This window comes from Eurypyga helias, unplaced genomic scaffold, assembly GCF_000690775.1.
Source record: "Eurypyga helias isolate BGI_N326 unplaced genomic scaffold, ASM69077v1 scaffold4385, whole genome shotgun sequence".
NCBI classification, from domain to species: Eukaryota; Metazoa; Chordata; class Aves; order Eurypygiformes; family Eurypygidae; genus Eurypyga; species Eurypyga helias.
The window spans coordinates 17264-41194 of NW_010253347.1; the positions used below are offsets into that span (position 1 = coordinate 17264).

General features: G+C 40.6%; 1 protein-coding gene across 1 annotated transcript in view; it reads right to left on the minus strand.

Annotated features, from left to right (window-relative positions):
* LOC104510395 (mediator of RNA polymerase II transcription subunit 13-like) overlaps window positions 1–23931 on the minus strand; it is a gene marked incomplete at its 3' end in the record, with an annotated part of 98138 nt that overhangs the window by 16540 nt on the left and 57667 nt on the right. The window contains exons 5-9 of the mRNA XM_010152630.1: window positions 10191–10336; window positions 8622–8816; window positions 8047–8238; window positions 2986–3148; window positions 2046–2150 (exon numbers count right to left, since the gene is read on the minus strand). Of these exons, the coding sequence (XP_010150932.1) occupies window positions 2046–2150; window positions 2986–3148; window positions 8047–8238; window positions 8622–8816; window positions 10191–10336 (801 nt within the window). The remainder of the gene's footprint in view (window positions 1–2045; window positions 2151–2985; window positions 3149–8046; window positions 8239–8621; window positions 8817–10190; window positions 10337–23931) is intronic.

The following is a 23931-nucleotide window of genomic DNA, read 5'->3' on the forward strand; positions in this document are numbered from 1 at the left end:
GTTTTTTTAAGCTAAGCAGAAATTGAAAGATGTACTGTGCTTACTATTTATACCTGTTTAAAGTTAAATGCCATTTCAAAATAAATCACTCCATCCCTATTTCTGTTTATAAACAACAGTATCCAGGCCAGCAACAAAACATTTCAAAACGTGCAATACACTTTTTATCACAAAGGTAAATACCTTATCGCAAGTCAAGTGGACTACTAGACTGAAGAAAAACAATTCTGCTTTTCTGACTTAGCTTTGAAAACATCCAGGTTTCACAGTACACAGTGGCTGTCAAATGGTATAAATACAACTACTTGTACTTGCTACTCTCCTTCCTGTAACCATCCGTGATGTGTGGTATTGTCCTGGCTTTCTTTGTGGGCTCTGCTGTCATCAGGACATGCTGCAAATTCTCTGCAGCAGCAGATGGTCCTTAGCTGCAATCACCCATAATGTGGAGCTAATGCCTCATCACTGAAGATTTGCCTTAAGCGTGTTCTTGTAACGTGGCATTGACTTAATTCTCCGTCATTCACCCCATTTTAACTGACCGCAGAAAATTATTCTAGACATTCTGTCCTTCAGCACACCAAGTTGGGTCTATAGAAGATTGAATTTGATGCCAAGTATCAGGCAACCCTTTAAGACTCCATATTTAAGATCGTATCTTGACATTTATACTCTCATTTATACAACAGATAGAATGGGCACAGTAATGACTGAAACAATATGTGACAGTGGCTGTCCAGTTTCTGCAGCTGCACAGAAAATTCTGATTGCTGTATCAGGTACTGCCTTCATTTTAAGGATGTTTTAATTTCCCAGGTGCTGTGTTTACTACCTCCAGCATGATGGAGTTATCGCAGGAGACGTTAAGAGATGGTATGAAATTGCAAATGCAGCTGAAACTATCCACAGGCAGATAACACGTTAGGATTTGGTTAGACAAGATATTAATTTTACTATTATTCACAACAGCATCATGCGTGAGTTTGCCTTGCTGTTGAAAGAAAAAGAAAGAAGAAGAAAGAAACTTAGCTAAGCCTCAACCAGATGAAGAGCAGAGAATCACTGGCTGTTGTGTCGACTGTTATCGTGCCAAAGACCCCTGCTGCAGCTGGGAGGGGGTGGGGGGGCACGGGGGCATGAGACAGGAAAAGAAACACAAAACCAAAGGGGTTGGCACTGCATGATCAGTGTTTCTGATCCTATGAATGACATCTGCGTCTGTGCATACTTGAGGAGTAACTGCTCTAGGTCATAAAAACACCTTTACCAATCTTTTAAGTAGATGGTGACCTTAGGAAATAAAAAATTCAGTGGAAGCAGTTTCACAGGATTATTTCACTGGAAACTGGTTTTTCTAGCCCTGTAACAACTCTGATAATTTCAAGAATGGCTAAGAAGCACTGGTACTGCTGTTTTGCTTTTCCTGAGTGAGTAGTACGGGAACTTTAAGCATTCATCGAAGATGACAGACAATTTAATAAACTTTTACAGTGCTCGTGTAAGTGAGCAGAGACCTCTTTTTGACCAGTTGGCAGTGGTTGATCATGCTGCAAAGGTTTTATATTCTCTTGGGTGTTTTTTGGTGTCTGATGAGTCGTGGCAGATTGACTAGAGGTACATGGAGTGAAGTGATTCTTAGGGATATTTTTCCTCTTCCTGCAAACAGGGACAGTAGCACTATCCCTCAGTCAGGATGCTCTGAAACTTAGGCAGCTTCTGCCCCTCTTCATCATGAGTCTCACCGCTCCAAACCTGAAAGCTCACATCTCTGAAAAGCTGGAAGGATGAGTTCATTACAAACGAGAAAGTTTGAGTGATTTTAGACCCCATTCTCTCCTCTGGGATCCATTTTCCACTCAAGTTGACAGCTGCAAGCGACAATGATACGAGGTGCATAATAATCACCTGAATGTGAGTGATGATCACAGTTTCCATACCAGAGATTCCTCTTCTCTCAGCTAAGACATAACTCCCTTTTATAAGCGTACCTCTGAATTAAATGAGGCTACAGTACAAAAAACGCTTACAATATCTTCAAAGCTCACCTGGAACAAGAACAACTGACTCTTTGGACTGGATCCACAAAATCCCAAGAAACAGTATTGTTAGGAACTTCCTCTTCCAAATTTGCAGTCGTAATTTGATTCCTCCTGAAGAAGATAAAATTATTTTAGTAGTTACCACTTTCTGTAAAATAAAATTTTAAAAATGCATTTGCATAAATTCACCTATGTTCCCCTCCAATAAATTACTTCCTTCTACTTCACCTTAGAAATAAAATTCTCTATTTAACAGTAGTTCCCTCTACTGCTCCTTAAAACTTATCATTTGATGTATGTGGGGGGATGGTACCTGCTGTACATCAGATAGCTCTGTCTGGAGTTTGAGCACAAGAAGCAAGGGGCATGAAATTAATACTGAATCTGGATATTATTCCAACATATCCAATGAAGAAATTGCATGAAGAAGTGAAAAGTAAAGATTTCAGGGCACACCATGCCACGAATATACTTTAAAAGTATATTCTCCAGTAATAAAGGCTTACGACATGAATTTACCATATCCTCGTTGGCTGGAATTTTAGTCCAACACGTAATATAATGCTTTACCAATTTGTGTTCCAAACACCAAATACATGCTATTTGTTCTTCAGTCACCCAACTTGCGGTCTAGTAACTACAGCTGGAGCTGGAAACTGTGATCAGTAAACCTGAAAGCATCTAGCCGAAGGTACTTGTTGTAGATTTGTACCCTCAGAGAGTGTCACAATTAAGATGCACAACTGCAAATACAATGTTAAGTGTCAGGAGTATTCAGCCAAACCCAGTAACAAATTGTCTCTGATAATGCTGTTCTGCATCATTAGCTCTGATTAGTGGGAAAAGAATTCGGTGAGGAATAACATTGTCTAAGGCAAAACTATCACAATTTTAACTATATATTATGTGTTATTAATGAACAAAACCATCAGGACTGCTGCCTTACTTGGACTGCGACCTGTTGAGAATGCACTCCTTCCAGACACGGTGAACCATATGATTGTGAAATTTTGGAGTAATCTTGCCTGATTTCTTTGGACTCTGTACACTGACTGTGCCCTCCTGTACAGCTGAATGGCTGATGGTGCTCTGAGAGCAGCCGCTTTCTCCTGCAACAGAAATCAAGCATTCATGTTACAGCTGTTCTTGATATTCACGTGTGATACTATTTCCTGAAAAGATTTTCCCTTCTACTGAGTGCCTACACAGATGTTCACATTCACTAGAAAATGCTTCAGGCGTCACTACAGAAGACTAACTAAACTACATTTCCAAGTAACACTTGCCTTTGGGATAACAAAGATGGGACTCGGTTTTACCGGGTACACGTGCAACACAGTCGTGCGAGTGCCACACCTCACGTGTGTAAGGTAACACGCTCTGCTGCTGACGTGGAGTAGTTCAGACAGCCACCCACAGCCCTGTACCGAACCACTAAGAAATAGTGCAGATAGAATGTTTTCACTATTATCTGAGGTGTTAAACTTCATTTTATATAGCCTTTGGTGAGTTGCTTTAAAAACTAAATTTATTATAATATGAATTGCTCTAAAAGAATCTATTAAGAAAACAAATAATTTATGTATAATTTATTGTTATTTCAAAGCAAGAACCAGTTTTTTATCCCCAAAATACAGCCTCACCAAAGAAACAAATGGATTAGTGTGATGTTGTTTCTTTATACCACGCTTGAACTGAAATACCGGAACCCACACTCGCTTTGGTGAAATACACAGTTGAGATGCACACTACTACCGGGATGCTCAGCGGTTGATCCTTTAGTACGTGCTATTAACATAAAATGCAAGGTATAATATATAATATTAATATAATATACAATTATCAAAGAGAGAACTAACCAAGCTCTGACTTCAACATGTTAGCAGCCTGAAAACTCTGATTTACATTCTGCACTTCACTTCTTTCCCTCTGTGATGCAGAAACCTTACCAGCTATTGTACAAGCAGATGTTTCTTTCTCTACTATGAAGTATGCTTTCGTTTTAAATGAAGGGGAATCGGAGGGCCAGCTTTCCAACCACAAAGGACAACAGCAGAGGGAGCCGTAGGTTCATTCAGCCTGGCAACTGAGCAACTGGCTCTGCTCTGGATGGGAAAGTGAGGATATGCCGCATTTTAACAAGGTCAAATCAGTGTACAGAACACTTTGTCCTTCTGCCTGACGCAATTTAAGAAGCCTTAAGAACGAAATGCTGGAAGGAGTCACAGCTATACATCACTGCGGCTAACAAGGTAATTCTGCTCATTTCTACCAGGTGACTTTCAAAATGCAACTTTTTAAATCGTGCACAGGCTGCCGAACCCTCTGTCTGCTTTGAATCTTCATGCCTGGATTTTTTTCCTCCAGTCAGAACTCCCCTGATTCTCTTTTTGAAGAGAATTCTAATGTAAAAAAAGGAGCAGTCAAAACCATAAATCCCTAAACATACTGAGGCCTGTGGGCCTAACAATTCCTTCATTGGCTTTCAGTGTTCTACAACGCTGTGAACTTGACAAATGATCAAAAACCAGACCAAAACTTCAGAATGAGCAAAGCTATCCTCCTCTGGGGGTAGGAAGGGGGAAGGAATATGTTCGTATGAACAAACACATACACACCACATACGTCAACAGCAGGACAGTTTCAACTGCCTGGGAAGTGAAGTAAAATATGATGGAAAGGGAAGGGCAGAAGGGCGGAGTGGATAAACAAGACACTACCAGAGCTTTCGAGTACATTTGAGCGCGCTGTTTTCCAAAATCCCATAATATTTTTATGCTATACAGTACAGCAATACATTGTGTAACATCAGACAGAACTTTGCAGCAGGCAAAACCGTTCTGTTCTCATACACTGGCATTAATTTTTATCCATGGAAATCAGTGACAAAATACTGGCACACACACAACTAACTATGTCATGTAATGGTATAAACACTGGAGGACACAACCAGAGGTCACTTCCCAATCCCTCTAGTGCCGTCTGTTCCTACACATGAAAAATGCCAGTCCCTGTTTCACCAGCAATTTGATTTGTTACGTACCCTGAACACAACCATGGAAAACGGTTGAAAGAGACCTGACGAGATCCTCTAGTCCATCCCCTGCTTCAAAGCTGGGTCCACTCCTGCTCCTGAAACACTTAACTAACCTGTTCTTCAAAAACAAACCAACCAACTGCCCCCACAACAAAACCCCAACAACCCACCCACCGCTCTGCTAATGGAAATTCTGTAGCTTCCCACCAGCCAATGTATTCTAACACTTCGTTATCCTTCCGCAGAGGAAGTTTTCCCTCGTGTTTAACCCAGTTTTGCTTTGCTCCAGTTTAGGTTCATTACATACTGGTTGCACAGACAATATTGTGCTTTTTTTCCTTTTATGTCTCTGAAGGCTGTTACATCGTCTCTCTTTTATATTTCTCTTCTCTAGACTAAACAACCTTAATTCTTTCCATCTTTTCCTGTAGGTCCTGTTTGCAAAATCTATCATCTTACTGCACTGTTCTGGACTCCATCCCATTTGTCCACATCAGTGTTCAAAACTGGACATGGCACTAAACCACATTTTACCAGTGTGGGGCAGAACCGAAGCATTAATTCACTAATCCAGGTTATGTATCCCATTTACTGACTCTGAGCTGCATGGCATGTTTTTCCAATCCATTTCTCCAATTTTTCAAGGTCTTTTAAAATGGTGTGTGATACAATAGAAAGGAATCCTTTCATTATTCGCTGGAGAGGCACCCCTCTGATACAATTTCAAATTGCCCTCAAACAATAGCAAAGATCAAACAGAAACTGTGACTGCCAGATTGGACAATATGAACACTTTTCAGACATTAATAGTTTATAAATATTCTCAAATGGAATCCCCTTGTGATATTGTACAAGTTTAACAGGGACCTGAAAAAAAATTAAAAATACAACAGCACATTAAAATATGCATCAATGCTTCACTAGAGATTGTTATTTAGAAGTCAACTGTCTTGCTTCAGTTAGTTACTAATAGGCTTTTTGCTTATTTTAACTAATCAGCTGCCTTGAAATATACTATTCAAAGTGAATTTAAAACTCACATTCGGTATGATTACCAGTAAATACTAAATACTTTGATTGCCTTCACATGCAGGCACTGTTCGTGGACATGTGAATCCAAACAAGTTCTTCCATGGCTTTGAAGCCAATGATGATTAGTTTTCTTTGGCTTTGCATCAAGATTGATCCCCTTGATGTGACAGACTATCTAATAAAGGCTAAGCTAACATGGTAGCTCCTTAGGCCTCAGGGAGGGCATAACAAGGATTCTTTATTCCCATCTGGCTGCAGACTCTCACAGAAACTTGTAGGAACTTCATGACTTTGACGCTTCTATGTGTGAAATTTAATAAGCTCTAATCAACAAGTTCAAGTACAAGCAGAAGGAGGTTGCCCAGTGGTCTCTAATGATTTTGCTGAAGCGACTCAAGTCAGAGAATCTTCTGTGAACTGAGAACTCAATTCCAAATAATAGTCATTTGCAAAGTGTAAAACATGCCAGTGCTTGTGAAATTATTATTAATAAAGGTTACAAGGAGCAGCTGAGAAAACTGGGGGAGGGATCCTATCAATGTATAGAAACAGCTGACAGGGAGAATAATAGCCAGGATATCACCAGCAGTATCCAGCAAAAGGATAAGAGGCAAGGGGCATAAATTGAAACACAAGGAATTCCATCTAAACAAAAGCTTGTACATTTTATTGGGAAGGTGGTCAGCCACTGGAACAGGTTGCCCAGAGAGACTGTGAAGTCTCTGTCCTTGGAGATATTCAATGTCCTGAGCAACCTGCTCTACCTGACCCTCCCTGAGCAGAAGGGTTGGATCAGACAACCTCCAGAGGTCCCTTCCAACCTCAACTGTCTTGCAATTCCGTCAGTAATTGCCAAGTCTGTAAAGAGCGAGTTCAGAAGACAATCTTCACAGAAGAAATTAATTAGCTTCAAAACATTTTTGTAAGAAAGAAAAAATCCTTGGATTTCTTTTTTCTGTATCAGGTATTTTATTTTTTCTTTTTTACTTTATTACCATAGAAGCTTGCCATATTACCATAGAAGGACATTTCACTCCTCTATTTCTTAGTTCTCATTTGAAACTGCAGCCCTGAATTTGTTACAGCATAACCACACTGACAGCCACTAATCTTAAGGTCTTGTCTGCATTCCAGATACTGACAGGTTGTATTTATTTATTTTCATTTGTGAGGAGCAACAGGCTACACATTCATCTCAATGAAGCATCATATTAAGGATCTAGTACCCCTCATACCAACCATCTGGATGGCTACGGAGATCAGAACTGCTATGGATCCAAACGCTTGAAAGGGGCATACTCTGTTATCCAGGCAAAACATGTAACTCACGTGCAAATACTACGCAGCACTCCGTTTGCCATCCGCACGTGATGCAAGCCTGTGTCAGACCTCATCTGGGAAGCCCAGCTCCTTATCACCAATTCCAGAGACTCACACACTTCTGCTGAGTGGCCCTTAATTAAAACCCAACTGTGCTGGGCAAAACCAGTAGCTAGCATGTGCAAGTTTTTATTCCACCACCATAAGCGCTGAGTTGAGCGCTGTATTTCTAGCTCTTTCCAAGAAGAGCTACATACTCTTGTATGTTCCTGTGCTCTTGTACCACAATGACTCAGTGCCCTCCTCCCATCCCAACACAAGAAAACCAACACTAACACCAGCAAAATCTGAGTCTAAAACCTGCCAGAATCCAGTCTCAGGCGTTCGCACTGCTGCACAAAGATAAGGCAGCTAGGGGAAGTGGAGCTTAGCTGAATTCAGAGCTTTGTTTAAAGCCGTGTCTTCTTCAGGGGTGTTTAAAGCATTTACCGCAGACCTCTCCTAACTTGCAGTTTATTTCCTGTCTTTAATCTCCTACTGTTCTCCTACTTACCCTCTCTTACCATGAGCTATGCAAAACTGGAGGACTGACTCCAGGCTCCTGCGTTTATTGCTTACCCACAACGGCCTGCTCTGGAGAAGTGGGTGGAGTGAGTGGCATCCCACAGGTACTAGCAGGATCTTTCACGCTTCCAAGCCCCTGCTGTCCCACATTTATATGGCCTCCAGTATTGGCAGCATTCTGAGACATGGGGATGTCGCTCTGGGAGATGAGAATAAAGGCTGAAGGATATACCATCCTTACACCACCTACAAAGAAAGGGAAAAACACAAGTCTGAATATACCTTAAGATATTCAGCAGCCCTAGCTACTTCAACTTGTTTTCAATGTCAATTAGGCAAAACTTATTATCTGAAATACAAAGAGCGAAGGAATTTCACACGTTAATATACATCAAACCCTCTGCAACCAGTGCAGAGCCGAAACAAGTAGCTTGATACTGCGAATAATAGCATGTGGGATACAGGGAGTACAGAAGCTTGAGGCGAGATAACTAGTCAGATGTTCCAGTGTCAAGAGAGCTACAAGAGGAGATAGGAAAATTATAATGGCTGTTTCTGATTAATTAGATTTTTTTTTTTTTACAGTGTGTGGAGGAAGATAATCCTTCAGGCAGAATACTGCAACTTACCGACAATGACTTCAACTGCCACAGGGAAATCGTTGTCATAGCCCAACTCGTCGTCCTCTTTCATCCCTTCTTTCTTCTTCAGCACCATAGGGTAAAAATACTGCCACTCCTCCATCAATTTACGCGTTGCTGGGTCTGACATCTTATATGACTGGCCCGTGAGTGTACCACTTAAACCATAAGGACTCACCAAAACTGCAAAGTAAGAAACAACAGTCCCTGCAGTATTTCAACCCTGTATCAGCCAGGCTCTGCCTCCCTGCCTTGAGTCACTGTGCCCTCCGCACGCTGACGGAGGGGTCTGGCTTCAGGGAGAAACCACTGCACATCCATGCAAGGGTGTGACTTTAAAGCTACGTTACACCACACCAGCTTCCTGTGCAGCTGTCCTTACTGAGCTAAAAATGGACCTTTTTGCAGTTTAATAATTTCCACAATGGACTCAGAGTATTGAAAGAGCACTCGCTATGGCAGTGAGATGTCCATACATGGAAGCAATACAGGATAGTCAACAACAGGGTTTTTACCGGGAACATATGGCACTAGAAACTCCTCTGCATTACAAAGGATAGAGAGAGCAATATATGAAGACAACTACAGTCATGAGAAATAGGGAGGCCTAGTTGCTCCACAACAGGCATTTTCATTCAGACTCAATTTGGATTTTACTCATATTTGATTTGACAGCAATGAATTTAGCTCACGGATGTAAAACCTGCTATGATTTAAGTGTCTGAGCCTCTGTCAAAACTTTACACTTAGGAACAAATTGTTTTTCAATAAAGCTTCTATAAATCAACATCTCTATAAATGCTTATAGTCTCTGGGTGATTCTTTATTGTATGTTTAATTTTATAAAGATTTCTTGGTTTAATTGGTTTGAAATTATAAATTCAGACTGTAGTAAAGACAATGCAACCCAATGACTCCAGTATCCTTAAATTTTTTTGATGCAGAGCATTCTACCACAATTGCATCATGAATTTAATAAGCCATTAACTTAATTCTGTAAAACCCTAATTTCTTACACTGGCAAATAAATAGTCACAGGTGCTCTTAAGTCTTTCATTGTTTCTGATACACGTTCGCACGTACCCTTTGTTAAATTAAAAAAATAGTAATTTTTTTAAAGTTGACAATCTATGAATGAACAGTACTCCTGAATTAGATAAGCTTAGTATTTGTCTTCAAGTAGCATCGAAGTTACACATTTGAGCCACCTCAAATGTTTAAAAAAAAAAAAAAATCAGTGCACTCCCTTTCTTAGTTAACAAGTCTTTTTAAACAAAAGTGATTAATTGATTTATTTTAAATACTATATGCATGTACCTTTAAAAACAATGTTAATGAATAGAAAGGTTTGGAAAATTCCCTCACCCTTTATGGCTGGCTGTAGTGCTCAAGTCCTAGCAACACTCTCCCTTATGCCCACAACTTCCTGAACTGACATTTAACCGATCTGAAGAGTTCCTGAGTCTTACTTTATTCCCCTCTGAAGATGCCATCACCAGGAGCAAAGTCCCTGCCAGTGACGTCAGGCACCCCGAGCTCCAAACGCAGGTCACTCACCTTGGAACGGCGACGGTGAGGACTGGGCCATATGGATATGCTCTTCATTGATCAGGTAGATGGGCTGGTGTTGAGCGATCTCCACACTCGTGCACACATTGCTTTCCCCGTGAAGAAAGAATGTGAAGGCACACGACAAATGTTCACTGGAGGAGGGGAGAGACAAATGAGAACAGATTTATTAACACGTTAATGAACTCATAGGAGGCAGTGATTCCAAAGCCTTAGAGGCGAAACCTGTGCTCTTCTGTTTTGGCACTCGTGGCTACTGAGTGCAGGGTCAGTGCAGCACTGACCTCGAGGATTTGTTTTCCTACTTGTTTCAACTAATTCATTTCAAAGAAATGGGATTTTAACCAGGATTCAAGTAATAAAAATAACAGTCTTCAGAAAGAAAAAGGAAGTCTTCAAAATTCACTCTGCAATGGGTTTTAGCTGACAAGGAATAAAAAAAGGAATAAGAAAGACGTCTGTCTAACACCTCAGGAAAACCTCCATTAAAGAAAATGCAAGCCCATGAATATTACAAAAAGCTGACAATGGTCTAAGATGAACCACGGGTTTGCCAACAATGATTAAACTTAATTTGAAATGAATGGTATTGAAAATGTTCCCACTTTATTCTACCCATAGAACGACCTCCCACCATAGCTAACTATTTGCTTAAATATTCCTAGCCACAAGAAAAAGAAAACAAAACACATTTCATGCTTTTTATCATCATTTTAATCAACTAAAAATTTACAGAGCTGAAGTGGTAATTATGCAGTATTTTTGCTGTCCAATATAATAGCTGCACATAGTTTTATAGCTGTTGGCTTTGGCGCGGGACCAGCCATAGTGTAACCAGTATTTTAAAAGACTGCTCTTAACTACCTTCACCAAAAAGTAATAACACAGGCAACTATAGCTATTTCACTTCAGTATTTAAGTCAAACAACTGCTCTACTACTGTCAGCTACTTCTAAACAAAGGCACTGATGATGCTCTAGCACAGGAAGCTGGTTTAATCTCACAAACTCTCTGCATGATTCTACACATCACGCAGAACACATTTTTGTCCTGTGCTGCATGTTACTATTCTCTGAATCTCAAATACTACCAAGAAAAAACCTGAAGAAGATGGAAAATTGAGAAAAGTCTGGAGAGAAATGGTTAGTTAAAAGACAGGTAATAAGTAACTTCCTTGGAGCTACCATCCTGCGTTCAGAAATATTTTGCAGCAATCATTTAATTCCATAAAATAAAAGTGTTTATTAGATTTCCATTTTCATAAGAGAAAGAAATTTCACTATCAGTGTTGAGTAAATAAATTGATCATTACTTTACAGGGGGGCAGGGGGAACAGGACATGGTGATTTTCATAGGAGAAAGAAATTTCACTATCATCAGTGTTGAGTAAATAAATTGATCATTACTTTACAGGGGGGCAGGGGGAACAGGACATGGTGCATAATTTCCATTCTAAACGGCTATCTTGCCCCACGAAAGAAAAAAATAATCAATTCATGTAAAAAAAAAAAAAAAACAAAACAGATTTCTGCACATACAAGAAATACAAAACTGAAAGCAAAGCCCAATTATTTAATCAAAGCCCATTGGTTTCCTTACATAGGATGATAACCCCCAGCATCAAAAAGATGAGGCATCTGGTCTAAGATCAAGCGGAGATAATCTCTGCAAAGAGTTCAGTGTGCAGCAGGTCAGCCTTTCTAAAGCAGAGAGCAAAGCTATTTGTAAAGTAGTCATTTTCAACTCCTGTCTTTAGGATATTACACAGAAATCCTCCTGATTCCGCAAGCTTCCTACCGTGCTCGACGGTGAAAGTCTTGCTTGTCTTTTATTGAACTGCAGAAAAAGACAGCCTTCTGGGACCACACAGGGACGCTTTCAAGTCTCTTGCAAAGTGGCCGGGCACGAACAAATCACCTGCAATCTTCTGCAACGTTCACAACTACCCACAAACACCGTCAGAATACGGAATAGACAAAAATCCCAGTTTAAAAGAGAACAGCTTCGCTGGTTTCTGCAGCCAAGGGAATGCATGCCACTAACTTTTTCAACAGAGAATCGGCTAACACCAAAATTAAGGTCAGAAAATTCAATCGCCTCGGATTAGAAGTGTATACGACTAAAAACAGGAAAAAAGATAAACAAATACACTATTAGCCTATTTCACTTTCCTGCAAATATGACAGATTAAAGAATAATAGTCATGAATGTGACTACTCATGACCAGCAATAAAAACTTAATTCGTGAAAGATGGATCCGTTCTAGCACTGGATCCAAAGTAACGCACGCTCGGCTGTACCAATCTCATTCCCTCAAGCACTGCTTTTCTCCAGAGCTCAGCTAACCAGCCCTTTGGCAGGAAGCACTCCGGTAAGCCTGCGCACCTCCGGCATGGAGCCTTCGCCCCCGCCGCGTCCTCCCGAGGGAGCCTCGTGCTCCGCGGGGCAGAACCTCACACCCAGCCGAAGCTCCCGCTGGTGCCGCTGCCATAGCCATAAGCTCAGCTTTTGAGCACAAAAATAATAAAGATCGAGGCCTGGGGACTTCCCGCGTTTCTAATTAGCTCCTGGCAGGTTGCAAGTAACGTGTTTATTTTAGTAGCAAATACGGATTTTATTTCAAGACAACAGCACCAGCGCCCTGGGTGATGTATTCCGCTCAGGCGTGTACTTCCCAGCCTCCCGACATTCCTGTCTTCAGTACATTTCGCACAATTCCTTAAATACCAAGCTGCAGAACTCACTCTGGCTACAAATGTGAGACAGATCTCTGAATAAAAATCGAGCAGAAGAAAACTTCCCCGGCTCAGCCCAGCCCGCCGTCAGAAGCCCGCTGGGCACCCGGGCGTCACTGACCATTTGGCGACAGCTCTATGGCGCACATCAAGGCCTACATACCCCACACCAAAGCCCTAAAACACTGGGATTGTTCAGGTCCTCACGAGAGCCTTCCAACAGCGTTTTATCAACATCCAGCTTTAACAGATCCCCTACTCCTCGTGCTAGCAAAGGCACCATAAAAAAGCTAAACACAAGATGCAAATCGGACTAGAGTTTCTAAAAATAGTCAGCACCATGTTCAGACTTTTTTTTTTTTTAAATTTAAATTTATTTCAACCTAGTTCAAAAACTGAAGCTGACAGGTTTTTGAGAACCCACTCTACTATCTCGCCAGGTTTTATACTTAAACATTTCTGTAATCTTTCTTATCTCCCTGACATTCAAAATAGAGCAACCACCGGAGAGGCATGTGAAACAGCTTCCAAACTATCTCCCCCACTCCACAAAGTCTGCTGGAATACCTTGAGCTTTCAGTTTATACCCATTCAGAACAAATACAGTAAGAAAAATACCACCACTTTTTAACAGCTGCATTATACATCTACTTTGCAAGTATTAACGAATTACACAAGGAACAAAACTTGCTTCAGAATCACGTTTTTGAGCCTAAACTGCTGCCCAGAGGCAAGGAAGAAGGGACATAGTCTTTTTAGGTGAAAGCATGGTGACCATCCTGAGCAAGCCCTGATCCTTATCAGGGGAGTGCAACATGCTATATAATCCCCAGAAGTTCCAAATCAGGAACCTGAATCAGACTGAAGCATCTAATGCATTTAAAAAAAAAAAAGTTGGGAGCATTTAAAGTTATTTATGACTTGGGTAGAGTTAAAATTGAAAGTGCTTAGCCATGTGCCCATCAACTCAGTATGAAATGTACTTCAGATGGATTAATTCACATACCTACCATTTAGGGTTTGAGGTTTTTAATTTCATAGAATCACGGAATGGTTTGGGTTGGAAGGGTTGAAAATGGAATGGTTGAAAGACGATCCAGTTCCAACCCCCCTGCCATGGGCAGGGACACCTTGCACTAGACCAGGTTGCTCCAAGCCTCATCCAGCCTGGCCTTGGACACTTCCAGGGATGGAGCATCCACAGCTTCTCTGGGCAACCTGTCCCAGTGCCTCCCCACCCTCTGCGGGAAGAATTTCTTCCTGATATCCAATCTAAACCTCCCCACTTTCAGTTTAAACCCGTTACCCCTTGTCCTGGATGTAATTTTGGATGACAAACACGCAAATAAATTACTTCAGGAAAATAACAATAATAATAATAATATGCCAATAACAATTACTTCTTTGGGATTTGGGAGAGCACCAAGAAGGATCTACTGTCAGCCTGTCCCCCCCACAGCAGAGGGGCTCCTCCCTCCGATCAATTTCTTCCTGTTGTTGGTTTTTTCAGGCATACAAACTGTCACCAGAGACAGTGGCAGCTGCAGCAGTTTTCCATCAGCAAATTTCAACACAAACTGAAGCAAGACCTATTCTTTACATCCTACGTTATAAAAATTAGAAACATGTTCAAAGAATGCAAATCTGTAATGGTCCTCCTGCCCCACCGTGCAGAAATTTTGTCTGCTTTTCACAGGTACCTTTTCAGAAACCTTTCTTTCCCCTACAGGCAATTGATGGCTGCCTCAGGATGTCATCTTCCCAGACAGAATACACAGAACAGAGACAGTATCTCTTATTTCCAACTATAGCTGCATTACGGCCGAGGTCTGAAAATGCTGAGCACTGTGGCCTTGAGCCAGCAGAATTCTTCAGCATATACTTTCAAGACTATTTCTGCTATATTCACTGAAAAGGACATATGTGCTAAAATTAATTGTTTGAATAAAAGGCTTCTATTAATAGGAATATGAAGAAAACAAAAACTAATCACTCCCCAATTACACAGTGACAAATATTCTGTGCCCTTTCCTGTAATGTTGTTTTGAATCTGTTCTTGGTACTTAGATCCCTACCTTTTAAGAGTAGAGAAACTGATAAGGAAAAGCTCTGAAAGAAAAGATCTCCTAAGCATTACAGGTATTTTTTCCCTGTAACATAGAAAAATCTTCCAATAAAGAGTATTTACATTAATCAAATCTTCAATTTGGCATCTCATCACCTGCAACTGACAGCTGCCTTTCAGATGTTTCCTCTGGGATCCTCATTACCTTAAATAACCTTTGAGATGCCTAAAAATATCGCTGAACACCTTGTCAAGGTAATATTTAGGACCTCTTATAATCTTTATGAATGTCAATCCCTCAGTTACTATAAATGACTTAAAGGAAGACACAATATGTTAAATTTATTGATACATAAAAATCTCCAATGAGGATTATGAAAACATGACTACATTTAAACCACAAAACACTGGCAGAGAATGCAGAACAACTACTGGGTTTAGTATTTTTTCTGACTGTGAGTAGGTTCACATAAACACCTAATGGAAAGTGTGCTAGTCTGCATTCAAACTTAAAGATAGTATTTCCATATCAATCTCAACAAATATAAATGCCAAGGTATTGCAGTTCACAACGGAGCTTGGAATGTATGTACTAACTGGACATCCATGTGTAAAGTCTAACTGTTCCTCCTAACAGGTTCCAAAATACCTCATTTTCATAGAATCACGGAATGGTTTGGGTTGGAAGGGACCTTAAAGACCATCCAGTCCCACCCCCTGCCATGGACAGGGACACCTTCCACTAGACCAGGTTGCTCCAAGCCTCATCCAGCCTGGCCTTGGACACTTCCAGGGATGGGGCATCCACAGCTTCTCTGGGCAACCTGTCCCAGTGCTCCCCACCCTCTCCGGGAAGAACTTCTTCCTGATATCCAATCTAAACCTCCCCACTTTCAATTTAAACCTGTTACCCCTTGGATACCCCTTGTTACTCCTGGATGCCATTTTGGATGACAAACATGGAAATAAATTACTTCAGGAAAATAATAATAATAACAATAACAACAACAGCAATAAGAATAATAAAAAATGCCAAATACAATAACTTCTTTGGGATTTGGGAGAGCACCAAGAAGGATCTACCAAAACAAACTTCAAAGAACATCACAATTTTTTTTTCCTATTAGAGGGATATTCCAACAATAGCTTTATGATCTGCATTTTATCATTCCTACTTTAATGATTTGCAGTAATTCACTGAAAAGCACTTTTCCGTTTCGAAGAACACTTGCAGCGTGCAGTTTCTAAGCTGGGTTTTGTCCCGAGCACTGCAACCCACTTACGCACCCAGAAGGGCAATGGGAAACTCGACAATCCTGACAGTAAAGGTTGCTTTGGTGGAAATCTGAGAATGCTGTATTTGTAAACATTCATTCTGTTGTCAGAACAATTTCAAGGATGAGAATTTTTTAAATACGTACTTCTCTACAGACGAGCTTGAGCTCTCTTTCCTTGCCACCAGGCTGCTGGCAATCTCCGCTTTCTCTCCTTCAGTAAAGCCACTGGCTGCGTACAATTAATTATATTTTATGAGCAATAAATTGTATTGCTGTTCTAATTACCCTCAAAATTGGGGTTGGGATCCAAAAGTCCTCAACTCACAGTTATCCCAAAATAGCTTTATCAGCTCTGATCTCAGAAAAGCGGCAGCAGTAAGCCGCGTGCATTAGGAAAACAGGCAGTGATACACGAGACTAATCACTTGTTCCATGTGGTCTGTAAAGAAGAGGGCAGGAAAAGGCTCTGCCCAGGTTTGGAACCTAAGAGTGAGAACATGATAAATTAATTTCTTTTAAGTTTGTGTGAAGCAACAGGAGGGTTATCAGCAGGTGGCAGCACCTGGACACACCTACAGTCAATAACACCCTGGAATGGGTGAGAGGAAATTCATAGCCCAGTATGAAAATTAGCTCTTTTTAAACAATCTGGAAATAAATACCCTCAGTGAAGTTTGAATTTGATCAAGCTCCCCCAACAACCACAGACTGACTGTAACGGGCAGAGAGAAGAAAGGTCGCCTGTTTCGATTTTACAGGCATCAGACCTGCTGTTCAGTGCGCAGAGGTCTATGCGCTCTCCTGAAACGGGAGAAATGATGCACTCCCAAAGCGCCCACTTCTCTAGGACATACAGTGATCCAGTTTAGGAAGTGGTACTTCAGGGACCTGCCCAGCTGCTGTGTTAGTAGAGGAGGCTTCTTCACATACACCAGGAGAGTGAAAGAGGACCTGGAACTGAGACTTCATCAACAGCAGCAAATAGAAAAGGCCAGGAGATGTTTTTGGGAAATAGCATGATCATATGATAAAGCCTCTTCATCCCCAAAAGGCAGGCATCGTCCACACTGATTTACTGGAAATGGTTCTTGGCTGTGCTATCCCCAGAAGCTCTCCTGGGCATTGCCTCGGAAGAGTGCTGGCTGCCACTGCCCAAAGCCGTGCAGGAGCACGCAAGAGCACTGCAGTCCGATGACAGCACGCCCGTGCTCGAGATCATGGCCTGTCTGGCCTAGTGAGTAGTGTAGACACGGTCTGAGAGGCAAAACATTTATGTGGCATTTCTCATGTTTGCAATAACCCGTGACACGCTGCCAGATGGACTCTGACTGCTGCCTAAGCTGAAACGAGACAAAGTCGGTTATTCAGCAGTACAACTTCAGTAGTTCACTATATACTTTCAAGAAACAGGGCATAATTAGCAGCAGTTTTTGCAGAAACCACAACTAAACCAAAATGGAAAGCATTTCCAGACATGAGACAATTCCAGAGTTTTCTGGACACAATAGCCTCTAATAAATGGCAGGGGGGGAAAAAACAGGGGGGGGGAGATAGGGGTGGGGAAGGGATGGTCAGAGAACCTCAGTTTCCAGAACTACCCAGGTCTTTTAACGATTATGTTTTAGAAGTTAATATATTGTCTCATGCAGGCAGTTGGCTTTTTTTCTTTAATGTATGAGATGCATGCACAGAGACTCAGTATAAATATTAATTACCTCTGGTGTTTTTCCAGTGGTGAAGTACTAAGGTAACGGTTACACAATGCAGCAAGCACTCCGATAACATTATCTAAACACTCGCTGTGTTACAGACTTACTATCTCAACATTTCTTCAGTTGTCACCAACAAAACCTTTTGCCAAGGCTAATATACGCCTCACTAATCGGGATTCTCTCCCTGACCTCATATCTAACACCCTTCTAGTCCTTTCTCTGTATACACGTATGCACAGGATGACCTGCTAGCCTCGAGGGATACAGGAGTTTATACTTCCAATGGATACATCAATCTGCAGCGTGACAGGGCTAACAGCAGTACGAACACCTCCAAGAAGTCAAGGGAAACTGCTGCACTTCACATGAGCTAACGTTTTGGGGAGTAATTATATTGCGGTCTCTCTGCGTCCAAGACCTACTTCACGCCTTTCCTGGAGGAAAGGTCACCTTGAATGTGATCACAGTGCACACTGCTCGGCGTTTTCTGCCCTGCCTGCTTATCGTGTCTTGGATTAAGATAGGCCCATGTTTGCTTTTTTAATGACCCTAATAAAGAGGGACTGGACGGTATGCTGAACAACACAGCACACACTCCGTAAGGAATCAGACTGTGACAGCGCTCAAGCTTAGGAGAAGTTTTCAGGAGAGAAGATCATTGAGGTTTTCTACCACAACTTCTGAAGGGAGGAGTGCGTTCCACAGTAAAAGCCATCTCATTTTTTCCCTGATACCTATACCTGTACAGAAATGAGCATAATTTTACAATACATTAAAACACTTTAATATTTAGTTTGGTTTTTCATTAATGTATAACTAGCTCCTTCAGCCTACTGGCATTTTGAGGTTTTCTTCCATGTACAGCTAAGTAGTAGTTTTATTCCTGTGATCCTCAATGAAATACTACACCACAACAAATGGAAATCTCCCATAAATAGTCTTATTTTTCTATATTAGTGTTGCACGTCGAACATGGAAATCTATTACTTATTACTAGACACACATGTGTATATAATGTGGCTCATCAAAACCTGCTGTTCTGACCTAGAATTTGCCTCTCACTATTTTAAAGATGAATTGAAATTATTCCTAGACTGTTGATGGTTACTAAAGAAAATCCAAATTAACACAACACCCCTGAATAATTAAACTAGGCAGTAGGCTGCCATGACCACTGCTACTTATTTTCTTTCTCCACATCCAGGGACAAATCCTGCTCTTCTTATCAGTTAATACCAAAGGCAACACGGAGTAGGAAGGAAGGCTGAAAGCCCCTGGGGTCAAGGACAAGGTTTCTCCTCATACCATATATTCGGAAATATGGGACAATGACAGATGGCACAAAAAGGTTGGTTAGTACATCTGTTAATACAAAAATGAAGCATTAGAGCATGGCAATGCAGGTTTTTTTCAGATAGCTCTTCATGACTAGAAGCACAACCTGTTCAAAACGACTGTACGTGTGTCCTGCTCTGCAAAGGGGAGGTCATTCATCATACCAGGATACCACCTGCAGAATGAATTACAGGAATCCAAACAGTACTACTGGACAGGTGGAGATTATGGACATCTTCCTACTAACACTTAAAATTTACGAGCATTTAAGGCATTTCAGGTTAGAAAACACCCTGTCTGCAGACAAGAAGATTTTAGATAAACAGAGAAACAGTTTCTTTCCAACAGAAATTCAGATCACTTAAAAATTTTATGTGCTAAATTATGATTTCTAAATAAAATCCCATTTTTTTCTAGATCTAATCAATACCAGACAAAATTGATACACAAAAAAAGGTCTTATGGATCTATGAAATAAATTTTCTGCAATGAAATCACAGCCAACATTCCTCCCTGAGCAGCAGGTAAGTGATGCAGTCAGCACTACACCACAGTGTACAGCTTCAGGCACTAAGGATTATTGAATGCCTCTTTTTTTCCCCCACATTTGTGTTACTCTTCTGAATAGTGCTGATTTAGAACTACAACTATTTTGAATTATTTAAAATGTCAGTACCAAAGAATGATTCTTTGAGTTTGTCATATCCATTATGAATATAAATTCATTGTGATGAGACACTGGGTCCTGCCCTCTTTAGGAAACACCTACATTGTGACCCTACTTCTGTGGTAGAAGAGGATACAGTTTGCACTATAAAATATAAGAGCATACCAAAACAAAAACATGAAAGTTACCAAGGGTACATTCAGGTTAATGTTGAAATAAACACACGTTTTTCATGGGAAATTCTGAGATTCTTCAGAAATATGTCCTTAACAAAAATCAGGAACTTGCTCATATCTGTACCAGTATTACCAGTTATTCTAAAAACAATAGCACCAGCTGGTCATAACTACAAAATAAATTATAATTAACTAGAAAATTGTCAGAATGAATGCAATCTTGCTTGCTTTAGCATACTCAAAATACTAACATGAGGAAAAATTGCATACAAAAGTTCTAAAATCATGGCTGTTATCAGCCTTCTGACATCTCTCTCCTTGTCTGAATCAGTGCACTTTGACAGTGTTTGAAACGGGCTCCTTTGGAAAACCCATCTCCATACAAGATCTAATACTCTTTAAACCAGGAATGGAGCCCAATAAGCACGTATATTCAAAGTGAAACACAATATTCATGGCACATGAATAAGTTACATGCTCTGTCACATGTGGTGTCTCCAAAAAAGCCCTCTTTTTGTGCTGTTAGTCTCAGCGTTTTATTAAATAACATGAAGGCATAAAATCACCTCAGAACTGTCATGAGCAGTTGTGCTCTAGAGATCAGGACTGAAAAAAATCCTTTTGAATATTAATAACCTACAACTCAAGAACAAGCCTGACTAGCACGGATGGAAGTTCGCCAACCAACTATTGCATATTTTCAGCCTAAGGCATAAACTGACCTTTTCTTAACAGCTCCGTACTGCAAAGTTTAAATCTTGGGTCTCCTTAAATCTCAGCTTTCTGTGGTAATTCCATCACAGATAATACAGCTATCAATTACTTGGTGTCACAAGGTGAGCTGTATTAGAATCACTGACTGGCACGCTTGCACAATGACTTGTCTGTGGGTCACAGACCCATAGAGAGTTGAAGCTTCTGCTTATTGCTCATGAAGATACTTTCAGCAGTCATAAAGTGGGTTAAAAAAAAAAAAAAATCCTTTCCATTAATATTTGTGTCATGCTGCTGTGGAATTAGCAGCTGTTGCACGCTGGCAATCGTGGGCTACTGAAACCCCCAATGCCAAGCATCTAGTCTGCCCGTCAGCCGCGGCATCTAGGCTCTGCCGACACCTCAGCCATGAAAGCGGAGGGTACATCTGATACCAGCAGGCACTAGCCGGTATTGAGCAAGTTGTAGGGTCTGGCTGATGAAAATGAGGTGACTTTTCGAAGGACATGAGCGAGTTTTCACCATTACGCCCGAACTGCACTAGGCGTGTGCTCAGTCAGGTCAGTGCTGTAATCCTGTTCAGCCTAGAAACCAAAGGTATGTATCAAACTAAATTTACATTAGCAGCTTCATTCTCATAAATTAATAACACTGTAGGAGCAGAGCCACAAGTCATTACCAGTTCCTTAGTAATCATGTTAGACAACTCTCTTACATATCCTGGTTGCAGATTCACTCAAAGCAAGTAACTGTCACATCTTTGCTCTGTATCTACTAGAGTTAAAACTGTGCATTTAAAAAATACTTTTAACATCTAATATAGATATTAGATGTAAAGAAAGAATTTATATGTATAATACAGAATTTCTTTTATAGCAAAATATCAAAAATTATCTAAATTCTATCTGGATAGTTATGGCACAATTACCTGTGAAAGCTAAAAATTTAAGGTGTTTGATAATCTGTTTTTCCTTAAAATGGCTTTGATCTCAAGAGCAATTTGTTAGAAATGATTACTCTCAACACCTCTGTAACTTGAAAGAACACTGTGAAGTAGATGTACATAGATCACTCTATGTACTTTTATACTATAAAATTAAGCATGCAAAGTCTGAAGCACCACATTATTTCTTTCTATAATACATGTCGCCCTCTTTGTACAAATGACATAGCTCTGAGTTTTGCAGTAACCGAGAAATCATCTTCTGAGAGTGCAAACACCTAGAGGACACAACTCCCACAGCACTGTTCACACAAGGCTAGAGGGACCTAAAAAATTAAAAATATTTGTCAACCACTCTACCACAACCCTAACTAGAAGGTATAAAGAATAAGAGGAAACAACACAGGAACATAAGATGATTCTCAGATTGCAAATAGCATGAGAAAAGAAAGTGGAGCAGGTAGTAAGACACTGCCACTTACATACTCCTGCTTGCATCATGTGTTTTAAACACAGGGAGGGGTTGTGAGCAGCTTTGACATTATGCTGTCCATAATCCTCAAAGATTATAAGAGCATTGTACATAAATCCTAAAAATGGGTCTCAAAAACAATGAAAACAGAGACCTCATAAAAGAAAAGACAGATGTTTCTTATAACAGTAGAACCTAATTTTCTAAAAAGCATGCAGTCTTCTTTTTCATCCCTTTCTGACTAATTTAAGAAGCACTGGCATGGCAGCATCAATCCATAGTGATTCACAAGTTAATAGACACTACAATTAATTTGCTGTGTCTCAATTTAAATGACTTTTTCGCTCAGTCACGGAGATGCTCTCCAGACACGCATGCAGGCTTTGTCACCACAGTTAAGATACCCGTCCACAAATACAGAGCATGCTTTTGACGTGTAAGTTATAAAAATAAAAACGGGGCATATCAAATGCCACTCCTCTTCTTCGCAAGGCCTCTGAACACAGGCTTATTGCTGCTGTCGGCTAATGTAGGTTAATGCACCCTTCTTCCCTTCACCCCGTGAAGGCTGAATGCTATTATCCGAAGTAGCATTATATTAGATTAAGGCCATTCAGAAAGGATATTCCTGAAAAAAATATGGCAAACTGGGAGGGAAAGAAGGGACATAAGCCCATACTTTGTCGTCACTAAGTTCACTGAAGATGAAATTATGTTTATCAGTTTCATTCACAATGCATGGTCATCAATGGGAGAAACGTGGTTACTTAGTTTCTTCCACACAGAAAAAAGAGGAATAGTATTCCTCTCAAAAACTGAAGCCTATTAATGCAGTTTCAATTTGTGTTTTCAAACAGCTGCTTACCATGAGCATCTCAAAGGAAACGCAGAAGTAAAATCATTATATCATGAGTTTTACGTCATAAATCCACACAACCTTAAAAAAATCCAAAGTCATCAGGTATCAAACCCACGAGCCCGTTTTCCAGTATGAGCCAGCTTTTACGTTTTCTGGCAGGCAAACTTCAGCGCTGGTTTAGTCTCCAGGTCAAAGTTTAGTCCCCAGTGCAGAAGCAGCCACGCTCCAGGGGACTTGTGACCAGCTTAGAACAGTTTAAAAATGACAGCTGGAAACACGATTTGCAAAGTGCTGCAAGACTAGATTCCCCCCCATGTCCATGTCTCTCCCAAAACAAATCTTCGGATGCACGATTATAAACCCACGATAATAACCCAGTATTTAAACTGCTGAACACGAAGAGATACGAATCTTGATGGAGAGCTTTAATATTCCTAGGACTTGCGGCTAAACTCTTACATTTGGCAGGAGAACAGCACTACTGTAAAATAAATGCCTTTTTTGTCCCTTGAAAGAAACCCTCAACTGTACCTTGACTGAATTAAAAAAAAAAACCAAAACACCACCACAAAAAAAGCCCAAAACCACAAAGCAGAGTCTCTAAATCTCTCTGTGTTTCTTTACCTTGCTCACGTACCAAGGACTAAGTATATGACATCCTCCACACTCCCATTAAAGAGCAGAAGGTTTAATGAGTTACACAGGATGGAGCCATTCATTTTACAGCATAGTTTCAAAGAAAATGTGTTATCCTTTGCTCTACAGAGTGTAAAA